Source organism: Eucyclogobius newberryi, unplaced genomic scaffold, assembly GCF_026437365.1.
Source record: "Eucyclogobius newberryi isolate DKJ021-1_F unplaced genomic scaffold, fEucNew1.0.hap1 SCAF_21, whole genome shotgun sequence".
Lineage (NCBI taxonomy): Eukaryota > Metazoa > Chordata > Actinopteri > Gobiiformes > Gobiidae > Eucyclogobius > Eucyclogobius newberryi.
In genome coordinates, this window is record NW_027315846.1 from 22,210,236 (window position 1) to 22,233,935 (window position 23,700).

Here is a 23,700-nt window from a genome sequence, read left to right on the forward strand (position 1 = left end):
ATTAAGTGAGTATTAATTGGGCTTATTATGTCGTAGGCCAATAGTGCGATAGCGATATATTGTGTACTAATTTCCACTACCTGCTCGTCTCATGGAGTGTTCTGCAGAATGGCATTCAACTTGTCCTATATACCTATAACATTTATTCAATCAAGTGTTGCTAGAACAAACGTGACATAGTTCACCTTTAAGTCATCCATCTCTAGTACATATTTATTTCTATTATGTTGAAGAAAAATACCCTTTTCACATTTAGAACATACTGGAAATACATAAAGATTTCAGGGATTACATTTAATAACACATAACAACGACAAAGAAATATCACTGCAAGCTAAAAGAACCATATAAATACATACAACAAATGCATGTGATTTTAGACATAGAATAAAATAAAAGGTTCACATGTGGTTATGTATTGTATGGGTTTAAACAGGCCAGCCCACAGACAGTCATGCTTGAAAGAGTAGCTTAAGAGACTAGAGTGTGAAATTGGGTCTATTTGAATTTGTATTTTGCTCACTTTACCACATATCTGTTTTAATCTTACCTTAAGCATCCTTGAAATGAGGTGTAATCTAGTTAAGCCCCTTTTGCAGCCACATTACATCCGTTCATCTCTTCCAGCATCCACACAGGACTCAGCTCTTGTTCTTGTTGTTCAGATTTACAGAAGGATAGTCCAGTAGGTGCCAGTGTACTGTTCTTGTCTTCTTTCTTCCTAGTCTTGTCTGAATGTTGGTGTGGTCTGTGAATGCCCCGTGTCAGACATGTTTTGAAATCTGTTTGTTTTATCCCAAACAATGTTTTAACTGTGGAAATCTGTCATACAATTTTACCTTTGAAATGGACAAAATAAAATCTGGTTTAATATAGACATCATTTGACAATCACATGCAAAAACATGACAAACTGCGAGGTACAGAGTGACACTTACTCAGTGCTCTCACATTGTACCTAGGAGGTTGCAGGTTTGATTCTTACTTAAATCAGCCTCGGCAACTCTGGCTCCCCTCTACAATTCAAAGACTGGCAGCATTTGTGAGTTGTGACTTTTAATAGTTCATTGGGATTGAATTTGTGTCAGGGCATCTGAATATGTATTTTGTATTGCCGCCTGAGGGGAGGAGCCTATTGTACATGTTTTTATTGGAAGGGGAAATCTACAAAGACTCTTATCCTTAGGTAAGACACTTCACCCACATTGCCTATGACAGTGGTGAGTGCGTGACTGGTGGTGGCCGATGGTGCAGATTGGCAGCTTCGCCTCCTTCAGTCTCCCCCAGGGCAGCCGTGGCTACAATAGTATCTTACCACCACTGAGTGTGGACTGAATGAATAACCCACTATAAAGCACTTTGAGTGTCGTGAGGCCCTATACACAGCTAATGATTAGTTAGTTAGTTAGTTAAGATGAAGAAAAGGATATAACTTAGAGAGACTTTATTAATCCACAAGGAAAATGTCATGGACATAATAAGCATGTGTGATGTGCAGAGCAGGATATGAAGGAAATCTTCCCCCTGGAGACACTGGTGGTGATGAAAATAAAGATCTGAAAGCTCATCAGACTGTAAATATGGTGCTGGGGTGGAGGAAGCCGGTGTGAGCTGAACTGCTGTGAAGGCTGAGTTTAAAGAGCTGTGATAGGTCGAGCTGAGCAGAGCGGTGGAGAGTCAGATTGGATTTCAGTTTTGTAATTTGGAAACTCAGAGACTCATGGGAGGTTCTGATCATCTGGAATCTGGATAATCACCTTGAGTACCAAAATATCAACAATCAGCATTACAATTGCTGATCTAATCTAATTGTTAGCAAAAACTATATTTGATTTAACCCTTCTGAATTGAGTTGCAATTATTATCTGGATTTTAAAGGTACTTATGTAACATTTCTTCTGGAGGGTCCAATGTTCTGTTGTGGATTTTCTATGCAGAGACTTAAAGAATAAAACGGTCAAACTTGAGTTGTCTTGGGTCAACGGCGTGATCATTTATTTCACAGGTGCGCACAGGTGAAAAGATCTGTTCCAAAGAGAAGACACTACAGGAATCACACATTATTATAAACATGGACCATGCAAAACCTTTGTAAAGAATACGAAAAGAAGAACAATCACTACAATCATTGATTTTTATTTTTACTTTTATTGAACTGACATAGACCTTTTCAAAACAATCAGATGTTGCTTTGCTAAGGTTGAATCCAGTGGAGTGGCCAAAAGTAACTACTGACAAACTAATGGTGCACATTTTTAGGTAGAGGATCTTCTATTCTCCATGGAAATGTTGTTTTTTCTGGAATGTTCAATAAAATGACATAAAACTTACCAATGTATATGCAAGATAAGTGTATGCAGCAATAACATTTCCAAACAACAACACGCGTGACTCTTGACCAGCTCCTCTGCAGACGAAATTGCGGGACGTCTTCACATGGAGTGGCAGATTGCTGACTCTTCACTTTCCAACGTATTCCTTGTACACCAACCAGGAGCATTCCACTTGATATTTTCAGTTAGAACCTCCTCTTCAGTAAGTTTATTGGTCCGTCTCTCAGTAGTGGAGCTCTACGGATGGTTGACTCCTCCTCTGCACTTTTACACATGTTAGCAGATTGGAAACCGTATTTTCAGGACTATAAGTCGCATCTTTCGCATTTTTTCATAGTTTTGGCCGAGGTGCGACTTATACTTATATTTATACTTATATACTTATACTCCGGAGCGACTTATATGTGATATTATTTGTTATTTTCACACTTGCAACCACATTTCATACTCCAGTGCCACTTATATATGTTTTTATCTTCTCTATTATGCATTTTTTGGCTGGTGCGACTTATAGTCCGGAAAATAAGGGTACTAAGATTTATTTCGAACTACCCATTTGTGTAGCCAGGAACATTGCAGATCTGGATAAACTCACCGTCTGACTCATGCTCTGTCCCAAATATTACAGAGTGAAGTCTTGACCTTTCTCCTCAACATGCACTTCCATACGTGTCGCCAAACTGGGAAAATATTATATTAGGTATGAAAATGTGGGACAAAGTCTTGGGGACTAGCATTTACACCAAGGATAAGCATTTACTGTCATTAGTTCTTAGCATTTACAGCGATTTCTTAACACTTCAAAGGTCACTCTGGGGCTCACTTAGCTATGTGACAAGTGCGTGATCATTCTTGTTATTTTTCAAGGTATTTTGAGCAATAAAATACCTTTAATTAAATAGTAAATGCGATATGATCTAATAAAAATGTAAACTATAGAATAATCCTTCTTCAAAGTAAGTGCCAAAATGTTTATTTCCCGCCTTTCATTAATATAGCTGCCTATTCTCCTTTACAAAGCATTTGAACTAATTCCCCATTTTACTTCAAACTTGGCCAACATCTTTTATATTCTAATACGAGGGTCAGCGAGTCTTTGGATAGATTGGTTCTGCCTATGATCTCAGCAGCAGGCGTCACAAATGCACATAATAACAGGGCCGACCGCTGTTCCTTTGTTGCGTGTGGCTACCTAAATGATTCTAAATAAGATAGATGACAAGGATAAAGCCACTCGTAATCACCATTTTGCACAATGGAGCATAATAGTCGGACCGGAGACGGGGACAGCACATGGAGCAGCTTTTTTGCGTGGCCCCGAGCGGCGTACCTCGTCGAGAGCAATTAAAATTAGAGGATTCAATTTTGACAAACACCAGGAACCTCTGATAAATCTTGTATCTCATTTTCCAGCCAAGGACCCTCCCTCGCGTTTCAGGCCCTATCATTTTTCTTATTTAAAAAAAACAGCTGGTGATGGGGCAGAGTTGGTAAAACAACCTCTAATGATCTTAATCCAAGTTATTTTTGGAGTGACAACCAGGAGCATAAAGTAGCGGTGTAAAAAGATGGAGGTGTTGAGGGTGAAATGAGAGCAGACGGGAGAGGAAGGCAGAGCGCCACAGTGGGAGCAATCCACTTACTTGAACTGATAAAGATTTAATTAACACACCACTCTGCAATTACGCCTTAATTGAAGTCATTTGTCCCCTTGTTTGGGTGAGTAGGCAAGACGCCACATGCCTCCCAAAGACGTCTGGAAAAGGGCAGGGAGGTAAACTGTGCGGAAGTTCAAAAGACACTTTAAGCTTTCTTAAATTACTTTTGAACAATTTTGTGTTTTGCATCTTAAAAATAAGATATGTATGTTGGGAAATGCATCTGTTTAAAGGTGCACTATCTAACTAACTGGCTTCTGTTCATGGACATTCAGTTTAGTCGTCTCCATGGAGAAAGGCATGCAGGTGACTCCATCAGGCCAAGCCAGATCTGTGGAGAGGCGACCCACTTTTTTTCTTCTTCTTTATTTAAGCACAAAAAAGAAAAGGCGGATATAAACAGACTTGACAAACACTGACTTGATCTTTTTTTATAAATGTTGTACTTCCAGTGATGACAACTTGTATGTGGAGTCAACATTCTTAACAAAACAAAGCTAGCGTACGCTAGCATCAGCTGTTTCCTGTTCCTCCATGCCACAGGCAAGATATCAAATATTTTACTGTGAATTGTGCCTCTAACATTATCCAAGCCCAATGTAATGCACATAAAGAGCCGTTAAAATGTGGCATAGAGGTGCAGATAAATGAAATAAATGCAGAAAAATCCAACTATAAACCTTAGTTTTGTGTTAATTCTTGCGTTAGCCACGAGTCACTGAACATATTTTTGTGAAATGTTGAGATCAACCTTATGATTAAAAAGCATAATAAGTCCAGAGCATGGGAGGTAAATGCCTTTATATACTATGGGAGTTAAATGTGCTTTTATGGGAGTTAAATGTGCCTTTATATACTATGGGAGTTAAATGTGCTTTTATATACTATGGGAGTTAAATGTGCCTTTATGGGAGTTAAATGTGCCTTTATATACTATGGGAGTTAAATGTGCTTTTATATACTATGGGAGTTAAATGTGCCTTTATGGGAGTTAAATGTGCCTTTATATACTATGGGAGTTAAATGTGCTTTTATATACTATGGGAGTTAAATGTGCCTTTATGGGAGTTAAATGTGCCTTTATATACTATGGGAGTTAAATGTGCCTTTATATACTATGGGAGTTAAATGTGCCTTTATGGGAGTTAAAAGTGCCTTTATATACTATGGGAGTTAAATGTGCCTTTATATACTATGGGAGTTAAATGTGCCTTTATGGGAGTTAAATGTGCTTTTATATACTATGGGAGTTAAATGTGCCTTTATGGGAGTTAAATGTGCCTTTATATACTATGGGAGTTAAATGTGCTTTTATATACTATGGGAGTTAAATGTGCCTTTATGGGAGTTAAATGTGCCTTTATATACTATGGGAGTTAAATGTGCCTTTATATACTATGGGAGTTAAATGTGCCTTTATGGGAGTTAAAAGTGCCTTTATATACTATGGGAGTTAAATGTGCCTTTATATACTATGGGAGTTAAATGTGCCTTTATGGGAGTTAAAAGTGCCTTTATATACTATGGGAGTTAAATGTGCCTTTATATACTATGGGAGTTAAATGTGCCTTTATGGGAGTTAAATGTGCCTTTATTTACTATGAGAGTTAAAAGTGCCTTTATATACTATGGGAGTTAAATGTGCCTTTATATACTATGGGAGTTAAATGTGCCTTTATGGGAGTTAAATGTGCCTTTATGGGAGTTAAATGTGCCTTTATGGGAGTTAAATGTGCTTTTATATTCTATGGGAGTTAAATGTGCCTTTATGGGAGTTAAATGTGCCTTTATGGGAGTAAAATGTGCCTTTATATACTATGAGAGTTGAAACCCTATAATAATCATTGTGGATATGATATTACTTTCTGAAATTTGACGGGATTAAAAAAAAAAAAAAATAATAATTGAGCCTCTTTTTCAGGGGAGTCCTGGACAAAGTGTGAGCGTGCCTGTTGTAGAAATAGTCTTAAAAAGGACACCTCCTTTTGTACCTTTGTGGACATCTCTATGTGCTTTTCTCTATCTATGAGGGCATTATTCATCTGTTACAGATTTGTCCTTCTCCAACATGATCAGTTTCCTTGGTTAACTCGTCTCACAGAAACATAGAAAGGCTTCTTCAGTTTCAGGAATCAGACCGTGGACCATTTTGCTGTGAGGCAACAGTGCTGGCTGCTCAGCCACTACGCAGACAAGAGACTCATTTTAGCAGTTGCTCAAAAGCACATTACCGGTATATAAAGGCACTTTTAACTCCCATAGTATATAAAGGCACTTTTAACTCCCATAGTATATAAAGGCACTTTTAACTCCCATAGTATATAAAGGCACTTTTAACTCTCATAGTATATAAAGGCACTTTTAACTCTCATAGTATATAAAGGCACTTTCAACTCTCATAGTATATAAAGGCACTTTTAACTCCCATAGTATATAAAGGCACTTTTAACTCCCATAGTATATAAAGGCACTTTTAACTCCCATAGTATATAAAGGCACTTTTAACTCTCATAGTATATAAAGGCACTTTTAACTCCCATAGTATATAAAGGCACTTTTAACTCCCATAGTATATAAAGGCACTTTTAACTCTCATAGTATATAAAGGCACTTTTAACTCTCATAGTATATAAAGGCACTTTTAACTCCCATAGTATATAAAGGCACTTTTAACTCCCATAGTATATAAAGGCACTTTTAACTCCCATAGTATATAAAGGCACTTTTAACTCCCATAGTATATAAAGGCACTTTTAACTCCCATAGTATATAAAGGCACTTTCAACTCTCATAGTATATAAAGGCACTTTTAACTCTCATAGTATATAAAGGCACTTTCAACTCTCATAGTATATAAAGGCACTTTTAACTCCCATAGTATATAAAGGCACTTTTAACTCCCATAGTATATAAAGGCACTTTTAACTCTCATAGTATATAAAGGCACTTTCAACTCTCATAGTATATAAAGGCACTTTCAACTCTCATAGTATATAAAGGCACATTTAACTCCCATAGTATATAAAGGCACTTTTAACTCCCATAGAATATAAAGGCACATTTAACTCCCATAGTATATAAAGGCACTTTTAACTCCCATAGTATATAAAGGCACTTTTAATTCCCATAGAATATAAAAGCACATTTAACTCCCATAGAATATAAAGGCACATTTAACTCCCATAGTATATAAGATAAAAGGCACTTTTAACTCTCATAGTATATAAGATAAAAGGCACTTTTAACTCTCATAGTATATAAAGGCACTTTCAACTCTCATAGTATATAAAGGCACATTTAACTCCCATAGTATATAAAGGCACTTTTAACTCCCATAGAATATAAAGGCACATTTAACTCCCATAGTATATAAAGGCACTTTTAACTCCCATAGTATATAAAGGCACTTTTAATTCCCATAGAATATAAAAGCACATTTAACTCCCATAGAATATAAAGGCACATTTAACTCCCATAGTATATAAAGGCACTTTTAATTCCCATAGAATATAAAAGCACATTTAACTCCCATAGAATATAAAGGCACATTTAACTCCCATAGTATATAAGATAAAAGGCACTTTTAACTCTCATAGTATATAAAGGCACTTTTAATTCCCATAGAATATAAAGGCACATTTAACTCCCATAGTATATAAGATAAAAGGCACTTTTAACTCCCATAGTATATAAAGGCACTTTTAACTCTCATAGTATATAAAGGCACTTTTAACTCTCATAGTATATAAAGGCACTTTTAATTCCCATAGTATATAAAAGCACATTTAATTATAAGTTATAGAAGAGCAGACATTTAAAAGGGATGACACTTAACTGCCCCATTCACCCAGTGCCGTCTTATTTTGTGATGAATGTGTATGAATGTTGAATTAAGCAAAAAATACTTCGTGTTTCGGAATAGTAAATATCATATCACATCAGACCCCCTTTAAGGCTTGACGTTCCAGGTCTATTTCTAGTCTAGTAACATTACCCTGGCCGCTCCTCTTGCCTGTGTTTATTTGCCTTTTATTTGACAGCTCATTTGTTATTCATAGAGAAAGTAATGAGCTGAGTGGTTGAGTACAGAGTATCATAGAGCCACATGAAATAGTAAATAGGCCTGATATAATCGTAATCCTCTTCAAACCCAACTGCTGTACGAGTGGAGAGCAGGGGCTGCATGGAGCCGGGTGAAGGCAGAGGAATGTCCTCACTGCCTGTTTTACCTTAGGGTCAAATCAAACATGGAAGTGACTCAAATTATCAAGGTAAAGTTTTTGTTCAGGAAGCTGCAGAGGATTTATCATTATTTGCGAATATTCTTTAAATAGAGGAGTGTAACTTTTTTGTGGAGGGTCGGCCACATGCTGATTGCTTTTCCTGGGATGTTCCACAATATGGCATTAAACGTACCATGGAGACAAGCAGGGCCATGTTACAAGTGTAGAATGCAGGTTTACCAAAAATGAGCAATAAAAACACCAGTAATTAGATTTATCAATTTAATGCCATATAGTTTAACATTAAAGTCAAAGCAACATCATCTTCAAAGAGACATGGAAGTGGCTGAAAAGTTACACAGTGCACCTTTAATCAATCAATTTACAAGCATTTATGTCTATTTCTTTGACAAAAATATAGTGTTTTGTCAAGTTTTTATTCCAGATGCCCTTTCTGTTGCAACCTCAACCACAACATGACTAGTGACATATTACCAGTATGCATTTAGCTGAGTTGAACCAGTGACCCTCTAGGTACCGGGCAAAGACTCCACACTCTGCACCACTGTCACTCAAACAAACCTGTTTAAATGTGTCTCTTGCTGTATTTTGGATGTTTTAAGTGAACAGCCCTCTCTTATTTTCAATGGTTGTCCAATTTGCCTGCAGATAAAAGCCATTGCCAAGACTTGACTCTTTGCAAGAGCCAGGGACAGAGCGAGAGGAGCTGTGAGAGCGCACAGGCGAGGGGAAGACTACTATCTCTTATTCACACATGTCGATCTGCATATCATTGGCCTCAGATGCATGCTGGGTAATTGAGGTAAATATCACAGCCTCCAACTTAGCTCCAAAGGTGTCGTGCTGATAACCTGGCCCTGCGCCTGCAGACACCTGTGGCATTTCACATGGAGGGCTGAAAGGACACGGGACACAAAGGCACAAAGTGAGTCCTAAAGCAAAATGGTGGAAGGTCAAACCAGTTTATGATCAGGACTAAACTGTTGTTGTTTTAGAATTACAGAAGTGCTTGATTAAAGTGCAAGGTTTCTACACAGGATGCTGGAAAGTAAAAGTATCAAACTTTTAATTAGTGCCCACAGGATGACCAAAAGAGCCTGGTCCTATTTATCTCATTATTTTTTACTATAAACGCCAAAGTCAAGATTTTCTGCTCAATTTATTAATACCAATACCAAATAATACAATAACATTTGATGGATTATTTTCTGTTTGTCTGTATTATCATTTTGTGTTACAGTTAATTGACCTTAATACCCACTCACTGATGCCCAAAAGTCGAATGCATACGGAATATACCAAATAAATCCATACCCCGTAAAAAAAAGGACACCAGGGTGCTTGTGGTGCAGTGGATAAGGGTGTTGCATATGTGTGGTTGCTGCCACTGCGGTATCATGGGTTTCATTACAGCCCGTGACCATTTTCCCAAGTTTTGCCCTAATCTTTCTCCCCTTTTTTCACACTACAACTGTCCTCTCAAATTAAGCCTTTGGACCAGAAAATGCTTTTAAAAAATAATAAAAAAGGGACACCAGGATGTGAAACTGCTTCTTCTGTTCTCAGTTTAGTGCAGTTTAAGCTGTGTGGAGTGTTGAGCAGTCACATTGAACTCAGTGTGTGTCGTGGTTCTGCGTCACACCCAGGAAAAAAGTGTAAATTGGCCTTAAAAAAGAAAAGTTAGTTCTGCTAATGCCAGTGTGTTTCCTGCTGCTGGCAATAATGTCCAGGATTGTGGACAGTTAGTTACCTTGAGCAGACCATGATGGATGGAGCCAGAACGTTATCACCACTTGAATGACAAACATGCCAAGTTTATAAAGCACAATATTATAACCATTTCATTCAATTGTTGAGGGTTCTATGTATGGGTGACATATATTAAACCAGCTCTATTTCTTTATTTTGTATTTATTCTTGGAACAGCAGCAGGCCTATTCATTTACAGTTGAGGCCGGCCTTGTGTCCCACTCAGTGCAAAGCCTGATCTGATTATTGGAACACAACTGATTTAACAATTAACAATTAGGCTATATTTAATTGCACTTCATTTAAACAGACAAGGCTAATAATATCATTTACTTCCATCCAGGTGCCACCAAGCCTAAACCTATTTTTAATGGAACCCGCAAAACCTCAGAACAAGTAAACTACAAACTTTTATTTCATCACCCCCAAAATAACATGTTGAAAAACAAGTCGTGCGAACAACATTTCCTGTGAAGTTAATTAGGATCATCCAGGTTAACGCACGTGAACCCTGCGTCCCGTTAATGGCGCGAGTGAAGGAACAACAGTGGATCGTTTTACTTTATTTGCATAACCCTGCCCTGCTTAAGGCGGGGGAGCCACCGAGTGATCTCACATTAGCATCCTGTCACCTTCAGTGTCTCTGCTGTCATTCAGGAGGAGCGGCGAGTGCGCAGACGGATGAACTGCGCTCGCATCCGCCGCGGAAATGTTAATTAGGAAGCGCGGCGTCCCACGGCTCCAGTCCTCTGCGAGTGCCCAACTGACATGTGATGTATTTAAATCCCTTTCATGTGCTGGAATTAGAGAGGAGATAAAGTCACGTGTGAGAGATGGGAAAACGCCACCGTCACAATATTTTGCATCTAATAAAAGCTATTCTGATCTGCGCGTGAAAAAATAAAAATGCAATGGTGTGTGGTGGAAAAACGTAGTCTGAAATATGCGTGGTAAAATATATAGTAATAATAATAATAATGCTACAAGGAGGCCATATGGAATCGAGATAAATAACTTCAAATAAACGCAGCGTGTATAAATAGGCTGCATCCATGTTTGAGTCCAGTTGCGCACGGACTTGTACACTGTGCGCGCGAGCAAATTTAATTAATTTGTTTTGCTTGATTTAGATGTATTTACAGTGTTTTTAATCAGACGTTTTTTTATAATTAGCATCAAACCTGCCTTCCATCTTTGCACCGCCACAGGCTGAAGATGTGTGGGCTTCTTGCCAAGCGATCTATTGTTGAGGAAGCAGTGCCCCCCTGTGGATGGTAGTGGAACAGCACAATGGAGGATCCGCTGGTTCTATTCCTGGGCCCTTCAGGCAGAGAGCCCCAGATACTGTGAAGACTGTCTTTGTTCAGACTTGCTCTTCTTTGATCCAAACAGTGAGGATGTCATATTATAATAAATCATATCTTTTGCGTCATGCCTTATACTAGTATGAATGTTGAAAGTTACCCTCACTACTGTGAGACCCAGTGCGCCGAGGCCCTTTATGACGACGAGATAGACCTTTACAAGTCTTATCTCTCTATTGTGTGATAGATGTATCAAATATTGAGAGTCATTTTCTAGTAAAAAAGATCCAAGGGAAGTGTTGGCACAAAGGAATGATGAAACCCGCATGTAAGAGTGATTAAACATCACAGTTACTACAACGTGCTCTCAGCCAACACATCTGCACTTCAAAGGCCTCTGCACACTACAGGACTAGACCACATCCCCCATTTACTTTAATGACCACAGCCTTCCTGAGCTATACCTGCCCTCCAAATGTTCGAGCCAGATGTTGGGCAAAGACAACAGCACAAGGTGTACTTTTAAAAATACTTTATTTCTTTGCAAAGGAGGCATCAGGAGCATCAGAGTGTTCTATAGCTTGAGTACAGAGCTCCTTTAAGAGACAGTAGTCATGAAACAAGGCCTTGTGTGAGAGGAGGGCCCCACCCATGTTTACCAAAGAGGAATGTTAGACAGGCAACTCCTCCTGCAACTGTTACAAAGCGTCTGAAGCAACAACAGTGTTCAAGAGGGAAGGCCACAGGACAGTCTGTCTGTGCATCAGATTCAGGATGTACAGTCCCAAAACCTAATACTTTAGTCCTATAATGCTTTATTGTTGTCATTTTAAAGTGTAAGCTTTAAGTTTCATAAAAAAACTTAATTAATGCATCAGAAACCATCAACATACAGAAGGCAGATTTTTCTAGTGACATAAACTGGACAAAATCTTGGGATGTTTTAGTTCAGGGACACAAAGTCCTCTACAACTACGTTGCTCTTTGCTAATCTTTAGTAGCTTTTGGCTTCAGTTAGTATCTTTGGCTTGGTATCTATTTGATGATACAATGTTTACACAAAGTTATACATTCACATGGTGTTCTAAACTACAAAGTAAACATTCCTTTCTTTACCCATCGCTGACCTCTTCTGAAAATGTAATCCAATCAAACATTACTTTTAGAGTTATGCTACTGCAAACCAGTGCCATCTCAAGCATGAATATGTGTGGTGTGCTCGCCTGATAAGAACGCTACAATCTGCCCCAGATTCTTTGACACACTTTCTATTCAACTATATATTTTCTGGACAACACATCTTTGCACATAATTAACTCCACCAGTCTTGGCATTGTATGTGATTATATTATTCCCATGGAGCTGGGTTGTGCATCCGTACAGCCTCGACTGTAATCCGGAGCTGTCATCGTTCCACTATAGCAGCAGTGGGGTTCAAGATTATTTACAGAAAGACACTTTGGATTGCAGAAAAAAGGCTGTTGTTGCATCTTGAATGTGGAAGAAACAAGCCCTTTTATATTTGGTATAATCTTGAGAAGGTGGTGAGACAAAACCCAGTTTTCCACTGATTTAGGCCCAGCATGTGATAAAGCTAAAAACTGTGCAGATTGAAAACAGTACGTGGCGATGGGCCGGGGGTCCTTATAGTTATATGTGCATAGAAGTGGGCCTCATACAGCGCCACCTGTTGGAAGAGTTGCAGTATTTTAGCATATTCACAATAAAGCCCTGCTTTGTTTCTTTGTCTGTTGGGGGCTGCATGAGAGAATATATTGTTGTGAAATGACGCTGGGTGCCCACTCAGTCAAACCCACACACTAAACCATTCACGCACATATTATTTATGCAGAAAAAATATATATTAACATTTGCATTACAAAACAGTACAAGGAACTCAGTTTAGTTCCTCTGTCTGGTAAAATTCAGAGAATATGTGTTCCTTCCTTTTCAGTATGAAATCTATCTGCCTTTGCCTTCAACAAAATATCTCTTAATCTTAGAAAAAAAAAATCCCACAGTTCACTTGGATTTGAGGCACTGGTTAAAATCTCTATACATAAAAGTCCTCCTTGTTTTGTACTTTGGGTGAGTATGAGGGATGAAGCCGAGAGCTCCTTGTCTCCTGGCTTTTGTCACAGCCAACAGTCCAGCTGTCAGGCTCGGTATAAACTTAACTAGTGTCACACCCGCCAGGAACTCCACTATAAAGCCATGGCCACATTATCACCTTTACAAACCAGAAGTACACCTGGTCACAGATCCCTCCTGCCACTGTAATCGGACAGTGATTGAAAACCAGGAGTAGATGTAGTAGTTGTTGTTCAAGCTCAAGCCTTGTAGACAAAGATTCAGTTCACAGAGTAGGATAAATATCTGAGTTCTCAGACTCAATTCGCAGATTGAGAATGACTCTTGGATGAGTCGAAACGTTTTGTTTTTCCAAAAACAGTCCAGATGATACAACTGAATCTTTTTCTACGATGGAACACTCCTGGACGAATGAGGGATTACACCAACAAGCTCAAGCCTTGTTTCAAGAGATTAGTTGGCTGGAGCTGAAACAGTATTTAATTATAAATGAGCCAGGTATTGTGGTGAGGTGTACTCCACGTATCTGGATCCCAAAGTGGCCTTTCATGCAGCGACAAGTGGCTCCAACAGTCTAATGGCTCTGTTACGCGCGATCCACAGTATATGACCAGAACTTTGACAGTTTTTCCACTGCCCATCTTACACAAACAATAGAAAGCACTATATATTCTAAAGAGTTTCACAGCATGTTGGCACTTGTCTTAAATCCTTGAGCCAGACCAGGCCTCAGTCCACGGGGCCCTGGAAGATTAGTTTGGCATAGCCCAGAGGGAGACTGAGCTGGGTGGCACAGAAGGGGCAGGCTGCGTGGAAGGCATGGGTTCCATGAGGCAGGGGGATTTCAGACCAGTACTTAACCGACTTCTCTGAGCACACGTGCCCACAGGGCACAAAGGCGTATGTGGGGGCTCCCGTGTCCACATAGAAAGCAGGCTCAGAGCCCAGCCAGAGCGGCACATAGGGCCCCACCATACGACACATGGGGCACTCCCGCTGGGTGTTGGGCTCCTGCTCTGAGCGGTGGCCCCAGTTGTGGTAGCCGTGAACGTGGCCACAGGCTAGGTAGACCCAGGGCTGCTTGTCCTCCAGACAGGAGAGTGCACGGCTGCGCTGCATGCTCGGAAAGGCCAAGGTGTTAAGCCCCACAGGGCACTGCGGACGCGCCGCATTTATCTCCTGTCGCAAAGCCTCCAAATGTTTCTGTGTGGGAGTGTGAAAGAGCCCCTCCGCTGTGCGCCAGAGGAGTGTGGCCCCACACAGGTCCACCAGGGAACCGTCCTGAAGGACATTACTCTCATGTTCCACCTGCACAAGAGGAGCGTAAGCACACACCTTCAGTTAAATGTAAATAGCTGTAAGAGTTATACACAAGACCTTGAAGTACAAATACTGCAGACAACTGACCAGCTTTCCGGGGGTCTGTGCTGATCTGGTCTCCCTCAGCGTATACACATCTCCACACACAGAGATCTCTCTCCAGACGCCAGGTTTTGAGTCTTCTGTGAAACCACCTTTCGGGTGCATAACTAGCACACCATTGGTTGTCAGGCCATCCATGTGACCATCGGGGTTCTTCCATTTTGCAGCTTTTTCCTTTAAAAGAGAAACAAATTGATAAGTCAACTATGACAAAAAAGTTGGAAATGATGCTTTATCATGGTGCAATAACTAGTAATTACCCCAAGGAAGATGTTTTTGGAAGAGTCAAACCCGGCGGCGTAGATGCGGGCGGTGAAGGGAGGGTTGCGCTCACAGACCACACGGCAGGCAAAGCGGGAGATGGTGCTCTGAGTGATGGGGGTCTCCTCGCCCTCCTGGCCTCCAGCTACAGTGTCTGTCACCACAAAGTCTATGGGGCTCTCTGTGGAACGCCCAATCTACAACAAAGTATACAGACTTTAATATATATACAAACATGGCTGAATACATTTCTTCTTTATCCTCTTTTACCTGAAACATGTCTGTGTCTTTGTCATGGCTGTACTCTACAACTACCGTCTGGTTCCTGGACAGTGTGTAGGAGATGCTGTGCTGGCCTTTACTATTGACAGCCTGGAAAGCAGATAAATAAACATCTCATTTCACCCATTGTATGTTGCGAGCAATTGAGCACAAGCAGATGGTAACACACTATTGTCAAGTCGTTTCGTGTTTGTGGCTTTGACAAAGGAGCTGTGAAGCACTGGCAAACAGGAAGCAGCTACCAAATGTCTTACACAAACATTGCATCACAGCTGTGGTAATGACGGCTCAGGGCAAACGGTGCCCTTCCATTATAGAGTCCCTCGTGGGTTATGGATCCAAATAATGCAACAATACAATAAAAAGTCAGAACCGTAAATGACACTGTAGAATCTTCATGTCTTGGGATATAATAATGGCCTTGATCAACAATGGTTTTGAATGTTTGTAAAAATGGAAAACAGCAGACATGACTTTATTGGGTAATGACAAATGCAAGATCAACAATGCAATAACTTGCAGAAGCATGTCAAAGGGCCAACTGTCCAACCAAAACTGCAACGTGACATTTCCAAACCCCATAAAGTGCGAGTCTTGAAACGTTGTGACGTAGGAGCAGACAAGAAAGTCAGCCTCCTTCAAACCACAGAGGGCGTAATGTTAGGAAGGCCTGTCTCCAAGCTAAAGTTCCCCAATTTAGTCTGTGTGGGGTGGGGGTGTCCACGGAGCCCCGGGCACATCAACACCTTACCACATGCTATTATCATCCCAGGCTAATCTGTGAATTCCATTACCCAAACAAGCCCGGCTCGTCCACGTGTGCGGGGGACAGAAGTGGGTCAGCCGCTCTGCTCTAACCTCAGACCGACGGGGACAGATGCCACCAGTGCAGCACAAATGGCCCTCCACCTGTTCTTCCTCCACTTAAACCTATATTTTTACAGCGCTTGTACTGTAAAAATAACACCCCCTCCCCCTGGATGTCCTCAGTCCGTTTTCCTTACACTGGTAAAACGTGGGAGAGCAGTGATGGGTGAAAGCTTCATTGCGGGTGCTGCATGTTAGTGTGCGGGGGCACGTGAGTGTTTCCATCCTCGGACCATGCTGCTGGAGCTGCTGCAGCACAGCAGGGAAACTAAAAGTGTAGAGCTAAAGGCCATTCTAATCTGTCCTATGCTTACATCTTGCCTTTTGCAGTGTATTTTTGACCATCACAGCAGCTGGTATTCAGGGGTCAGCCAACTGCAAGAACTTAATGTCCACCATCTAAAAATGTCACCCATTAGTAACAGGTTGACAGAAGGGAACCGACATGCAAAGGGGAAATGGTCATTCTCAATGTTGAATCTGAAAAAACATTGCATAACCTTATAGGAGGGATCGATAGTCAGGCATCCTGTAAGCTTTATCTGTATACAACAGACATTATTGTTCCTTTTTTGTTCAGTGGGGGTAGAAGACAACTTTAAGGCTACAGTTATAACTAAAACTTTCCACTCAGCGAGTGCTATGTGTATTTACTGTGTGGTCTCTTGTTCTCTTACACCATCACAGCAGAAATACAACAGAAAAGGTATGTGTGCAAAAAGTGCACAGGTTGAGAGTAACCTGAACCAAAGGGCCCCTGGCCAGAGCTTAACTCCTAACAAATATCTAAAGTGTGGGCCTCCCTCTGTAGCTGCAGAGCTAAGCAGCTCCTCTGGCTGCTCTAGCACTTTTGCTTGGGAACCAAAGGCAGGAATGCAGGAGCCCGACACGTTATACAGGACAGTGCAGTTTTTGGCAGCCACTGCGGAGCAGAAAACGCAGTACTGGTGTACTGTAAATGTCAACATAACAGAGGCCAAGCACAATGTCAAGGCTTTTCATTTCACCCTACAAGAGACCACACCGGTGACTTACTGACTGAAGATGAAGAGTACAGAATGTTCACAGCTACAAAGCGGTTGATATTAGTGCTCATGAGTGGTGCCTGTGTACCTTGGAGGCCTGTGGTGTGTTGAGGATGTGCACTGTGCTGGGCTTAACACCGTTGGCTTTGGTCCTCTTGTACAGAGCAAATCTGCTTTTCCGTCTCCCCCGGTCTCCATTGGGCAGTGAGCCGTTGTACCTGTTATAGAAGGAAGAATAGCTTATTATTAAAGTACATATTTAGATCTTTAACCATCTAACTCTTTCTGCTTAAGGCACGCTAGCTTCACTCCATCTAATATTACAATAATGTATCAGAAATGTTCTATTAAGGACAGAACCTTAAAGTTTGTGGTCACATTGTAGGCCTGAAGTTGTACAAAATAGGATTGAAAAAGGCTTGATACTCAATACCCATTTCAATAGCATATATATTTTATATAACAAAGTTTAATATTTACCACAAAATAGTTTTAATATTACCAAGCAGTCTTATTGTTGATATAGATCAAAAAAGACCATACACATTGGCTTTTGTCAGAATCAATACAATACTCCAATTGAGTATCTAGTTTCAATACTAGTTTTAGTATTTGAGAACCTTAGTCACTACAGATTATGGTGTGACACGTACCAGCCAGGCAGGTTTAAGTCAAATTGAATAATGTTGTTTTAAATGTGTACTTTGCCAAAGGGGACAGTTTTGTGCTGCCTGAAATATGATGACTTCATCATCTTCCACTTGAACTGATTCAACAGGTTCAGCTTTTAGCAAGATGAATACTGCACGTGTAAGTTTGTTTCAGTAAAAACAGAACCATTTGCAGGTGATTTTTCCCTGTACTAGAAACTCAAATGTTGACTACAGCCCAAATATTCCAAACACAGTCGAACCCCATGCACATGTACTGCTGAGGGTTATCCTCCACTATGCCTTCTGAATGGAGAATTCCCTTCCGGAAAGACTGGAGCACCCCCACCTCCCTCCCTCCACCAGCTGGCTCCTTCAGCTGGGACACCCCATGCTCTGAAGCCCACGCACACCTTCTGTCACTCGCTCCAACATGTTTGGCACACGGCACATCAACACGATTGCTTTATTCTGGGATGATACAATATAGAAGAGTGATACATACGGTATACTTCACTTCAATAGAAATATTATTTTCTCATGTGTTAAAAGAAAAAATGTCTTCAAAAAGTCCTGCTGCCCTTGCCTTCATTCCCTCCAACGCAGCACCCTCTGTGCCCTGTCTGCACCGGCCGAGCAGGCAGGGAAACGCATGGTCCTGGTCAGAGCGGACAAGCCCCCTACAGGGACTTATCAGGCCGTCCAAGAACACCAAAACTCATATTTTGTGACCCTACAAGAAACTACCTTCTTGCCTTATAAAGCTATAACTAGAGTTGCAACGTTTAAATTGACTACTACGGTGTATATATATATTTTTTAAAAGTATAATTTATAATGTAAAGTATTTTGATCATTGTCCATCTCTACCTCTACCTGGAGTCCTTCAGTCTGCATATGTTCAACCTTTATTTGGTTGATAATGTAAAAAACACTCGTTTGACTAGCCAACTAATCCAAAAAAATTATTGCTGACTAGTCGACTACTAAATTAATCGTTAGTGACAGCCCTAGACAATCTGAGCCAACAATGGCTTGAAGATAGTCAAGGCCAAACCGATGCCTGATTCAGCTCATCTTACTGTATGACAAGGCCACTTTGTGTGTTTTGCCAGCGAGCATGACTTCACTGTTGATAAAACGTGTAGGCCAACTGAATGGGCATGTTGTCTTTTCCAACCACTGCGTTGTTCCAAACTCTATTATGCAACATCTGGGAGAAAAAGCATCATAATTTGTTAGTCAGAGAGGCTCTAGGTTGCGTAATTAATTATGATGACTTGTCTTTTTGACCTGTGCCAGACATATACAGCGGATTTACATTGCAACACTAAGCATGGGATTAGAGACTGGCATATCAGCTCCCTTCAGGGATGTACTCAGGAACCAGCAGCACCTCCTACCTCTTCAGCAAATAACTAGAACTCCCCAGAATTAAGGAGATATGAAGAGTATTTATATTATAACCCTCATTAACATCAACATTTCTTGGAGCCATAGCACAATCTTCATTTTATCACCATAGATGACAGATACAAATATCCTGTCACAGTGTCAAGTCATCTGCTTTTTCAGACAGTTAATACATTGTATAGAGTGTGATTGATGTGCATGATGGAGGCTGACTACTGGGAGGAGTGGGTGAGGAAAAGTGAGCATAGAGCTGCTTTGAACAGTACATATCTGAATGTCATCTCATTCTACTCTCCAGACCCTTCTGCATTTTACTGGCTCTACCCTCAGCCAATAAGAAATATGTTTACATCCTAAAAACACTTCCTGTGTTTAAATTTTTAAATATGTTTTTGAATTTGTTTCCAGATAATCTTGAAAATGACTTAGGCCATTGAGGTTTATGAGGCTGACGATTTGATTTCTATTGCCATAACAACCAGCCCTAGTTTATGGATCCTCAGGGCCCTCCATCCATTTCCATTTCCATTATGTACTCATACAGGTCAATGTTTCCCGCTACTTCAATTTCCCAGTGGACAATTGGCTCAGGCTGTGAAGAACGTACAATATCTTTATATCAATAAGGAATACTGTGGTCACCATTGCCCTGACAACAACCTACTGTACGCTGGAGCATTCAAATAAGCATAGTTCACAAATAAGTGACAAACATGTAAGAAGCAACTGATTATACTGAGACACAGTAAGTAGTGTAAGTGAAAACTGAGACATAAACAGAAAATAATTAAACACTGATCTTGTGATAAACCGGTGTTTTATCCAGTGGGGGGCTAACTTTTAAAACACAATTGCTGACCCTTTTTAATGAATTGCTGAGATCGGCTTCAAGATTAAAAAAGTATAATTCAGGTACAATACTCCGCCGTGAAACAAACATGCCAGGGCCAGTCAAAATGTGGCTCTCTCTTTTCTAGTGCTTGAGATACACATCAGACCTTTTTTTTAATCCTAGATTAAAGTAGAGCTGCGTGATATGTTCTTCCTCTTGCATTGATCTATTATCAAAAAATGCCTTATCATGTTTTGTTATAATGTGAAGTTCATGAACACTGACAAGACATTTGAATATGAACCTCCAGCTTAAACAACACACACATCCACTCCAGTGCCACTGAACTAAAAAATATCCAAAGTATCTGCCTCAAACGTACATTTACGGCCTCAGGAACTGGGTGTCGACCTGCAGATCAAAAAAAACACAGACTATTTGAAATTAACTGATAAACCATTACTAATTGCACAGCCCAAGACTAAAGCATGTAAAGTTCTGAGGCTACTTCTTGTGACCTGGTATTTCAGACAAATGCTTGTTCTAACTGGGTAGAACAGATCCAGGGCAGACCCCATTCTGTTAAGTGGTACACAGTCTACCAGGATCACACGTAACATAATGCATCTCTGCTGAGGAGAATGCAAACGGATATCCGCTTTCCTCCTGTAATCAATTATAGATGCACCACCACCACAGCAGCAGCAGCAGCAGCCGAGCCAATTCACACTGTACCAGTCTTTCCCCTTTCTATATTGTGTTCTTTGGGTAGAAATGTACAAAGCTCCATCAATAGGCCCCAGTCTCCGGACCACAATGGACAGAGAAAGCTGAGGAGAGGGAAGAAGGGAGAGTCCGGATCAATCCACTCTTTCATTTCCAGGATCCCCACGCAGCCTGGCATCACCAAGTCAGGCCCGGGGAGGCAGAGATGGGGCGCAGCCATGCACGTAATAAAAGCCACTGACACAGAGAGAGACGCGGAGGGAAGTGCTGTTCAAACAAGCTTTGTTCCATACTGTCAGCTCTCTGTCCATCCATGGCTTTTGTCACCGGGAGATGATGTCACTGCGGCCATTATGCACTTGTCACAACGGATCTCCACGGAGTCGTTTGGTTTGCTTGATATTTCACAAAGTCGTCAATAATATCCATGTTCTTCTCAATGTATCATCTGAGTATCCTGTGCCAGAAGTTCATTCGCAGTTTGCATAAGAGAAATAATTTAAATCAGCGACTTTACTTGAACTTTGATGCCAGGGAAAGGAGAGAAAGTTTTATTTTATATATAGTTTTTCTTTCTGTGTTGTAGAAAACAAAACCGAACATATACAAATAAAAGGAACCAGACACAGAGTGTAAAAGATCTTAAACAAAACAAGTGTAGCTCGTAAAAAAAAAGCCCCCTCAACAAAAAGGTCCCATCTGTCTGTCTTAACCCATTGCTGTTTATCATTTACAACATATCACAAAAATAGACTGATAGGGGCCCTCCATGGCGGCCTTTAGTTGTTTTTGCTTTGGCGTGGCAGTGGCCCTTGTCTTATGTCAGTCTACCCCATAATTATTACTTACAGAACTGCAACTAACGATTATTGTATTGCTCAACTAGTCATATGATTATGTCTATTGTCCATTGAGATTAAAATACATTATCAACCAAACAGAGATTGAAATATGGTGACTGAAGGCTTCCAGCTAGAGAAACTTTATGAATAAGGTGTATTGTTAATGAAAAACAGATCTTTGTTGGATTTTGTCTAGTCCAGATAACAATAAATAGTCGATTACTACTATCAGTTGATTAATTAATATTCTACACACATTTTCAACTGTTCCATCTTCTATTCCCTGTGGCTATTATTATGAATGTTTTTTATTGTATTTTTGAGCTACTACGACCAGGTAACTCAAAAATATGTTAAACTGTCGTCTCACCAATAAACATATACTATTTGTTTAGGAAGAGTTGACGCTGCCAGACACCCAGACACACACCCATCATTTATTAAGCGGCAAGATGAGACATGCCGGATATAAATGTGAGAAGCAGAAATGCCATGCACTTACAGCGGGGAATTTACAGGGGTCAAAAGTCAACGTGTAATTCATTTCAAACGTTTAACACCCTCCATTACAGGCCCAACAGAACACAGTGGCATTATACATGGCCAGTGTCTACCACAGACCCTCCTGAGTGTTGTTATGTAAAGTTGGGGCTGTTCTTTCTTTTCAAGCCCTGCTCCTCTGTGACCCACTCTGCCTTTTCAAACAATGGACCCCTACCTGGAGACGTGAATACCAGATTGTTATTCATGCACCAGAAGGTATTCAAAGATCAGAGGGTTGATACCAGTGTGGAGGCTCTGTGTATTGCAGTTTTAAGGTGATTATAATGTGTGCGATGCATAAGGTACTTTTCTTATTGGTTCAGAAGAGTCGTGCACGTGTAAAGTTGTGCAGAAAGCGTGGGGGGAAAAAGGGAAGATCTGTGAGTCCTGGGGGGAGGGGACCATCGCCACTTCCGAATTCCTTGAACTCCACCAATCCTGCTCTGAAAAAGGCCGAAGTGGTCAGGGCTGCAGAGCATGGGATCTCAAATAGAAGAAGAAAAAAATCCCATCGTACGTGTGCTGCAAGTTTGGTTGCGTTGAGCAATCTGGTGTTTTTCCCTGGTCCGCACAAAGAGAGCGTAAAATCCTGCGTCGTCATCAAAAGCGCAAACTAAAATGTACACAGTTTTTTCACACGCACGTGTCTGGGGTCCGAGAGTAACGTGAGGCCATCAGACATCCACTTTTGGGTCTATTACAATATTAGATTATTATTATTAGATTTGCCTGAAATAGCACACAATGAGTCGAAAGTGTGATTTAAAACGCGCACTGCTTAGTTCTCAAAAAGCCGCGTTGACTCGTGGTTAAAACTTCTTTGGGATGACTTTTTAGTGTTCCAAGCTCAAATGTTGTCACTATACTTCAAAAATAACAACTATACACGTTGAAACATTGTCATAAACTTACCCTAGTACCACAAGTTCCCCGTATTTGACTGGATCTTTGGACGGGGCGCAGTACTCCTCTTGGCTCGACGAAAACATGTCACTTCAGCGTTAGCAATACAGTAATAACAAACGGACACAAATAATAACGCCGCGGGTTTCCGTCCAGGTCTTCTCATATCATAAATCCGCTCACAAACGTTCCCGTGGACAAAAGACTCGAGAGATCACTAATTATATCACTCCTCAAACTTCCTTAGCGTGACATTGCAAGTTAGTTGGCGGCTGCATCGTCTGTGAGAGGCAGAAACACAAACAGCGAGCAGAAGGGCCGGACCGTACCATTCAGACACTTTTGCGCTTTCCGTGGGGGTGGACGTGAAAACACGCCTTATTCACGTTGCTTTTTTGTTTTTAAATTGTTTGGGGAGTAGAAAAATAAGCCATTTTTAATGTGATTTGATTGTATTTCATATCGACTATTACGTTCACGTCAGAATTTTTCGTTTTTATGTCACATTAAAACTTGAAATGGACCCTCACGTGGTCCAAAACCCCATTTAGTGTTT

The 23,700-nt window shown here is 40.6% G+C and overlaps 1 protein-coding gene across 3 annotated transcripts; it reads right to left on the bottom strand.

The window, feature by feature from the left end:
* Window positions 1–11,804: 11,804 nt before the first annotated feature.
* peli2 (pellino E3 ubiquitin protein ligase family member 2) lies at window positions 11,805–23,438 on the bottom strand. 3 transcript variants are annotated; one of them, XR_011928350.1, is made up of 7 exons: window positions 23,154–23,438; window positions 17,324–17,453; window positions 15,332–15,433; window positions 15,061–15,258; window positions 14,786–14,974; window positions 13,818–14,713; window positions 11,805–13,623 (listed from the first exon to the last, which is right to left on the bottom strand). XR_011928350.1 is itself a non-coding variant. In XM_072457121.1 (6 exons), the coding sequence occupies exons 1-6, from the start codon at window positions 23,228–23,230 to the stop codon at window positions 14,108–14,110; spliced, it is 1,302 nt and encodes a 433-aa protein (XP_072313222.1). In that variant the 5' UTR covers window positions 23,231–23,438; the 3' UTR covers window positions 13,683–14,107. The 3 variants fall into 3 exon arrangements, 2 of the variants coding, with proteins under 2 accessions (XP_072313222.1, XP_072313223.1); XM_072457121.1 differs by lacking the exon at window positions 11,805–13,623 and having other exon boundaries at window positions 13,683–14,713; XM_072457122.1 differs by lacking the exon at window positions 11,805–13,623 and having other exon boundaries at window positions 13,692–14,686.
* Between the last annotated feature and the right edge of the window lie 262 nt (window positions 23,439–23,700).

What these genes read in the sequence shown, in the direction of transcription:
- peli2 (XM_072457121.1), bottom strand. Translation starts at nt 23,230, where the DNA reads ATGTTTTCGTCGAGCCAAGAGGAGTACTGCGCCCCGTCCAAAGATCCA. An exon ending in ACACACCACAGGCCTCCAAG is followed by an intron (nt 15,434 to 17,323) that starts GTACACAGGCAC and finishes TCTGCTTTCCAG; the next exon opens with GCTGTCAATAGTAAAGGCCA. An exon ending in CACAGACCCCCGGAAAGCTG is followed by an intron (nt 14,714 to 14,785) that starts GTCAGTTGTCTG and finishes ATTTAACTGAAG; the next exon opens with GTGTGTGCTTACGCTCCTCT.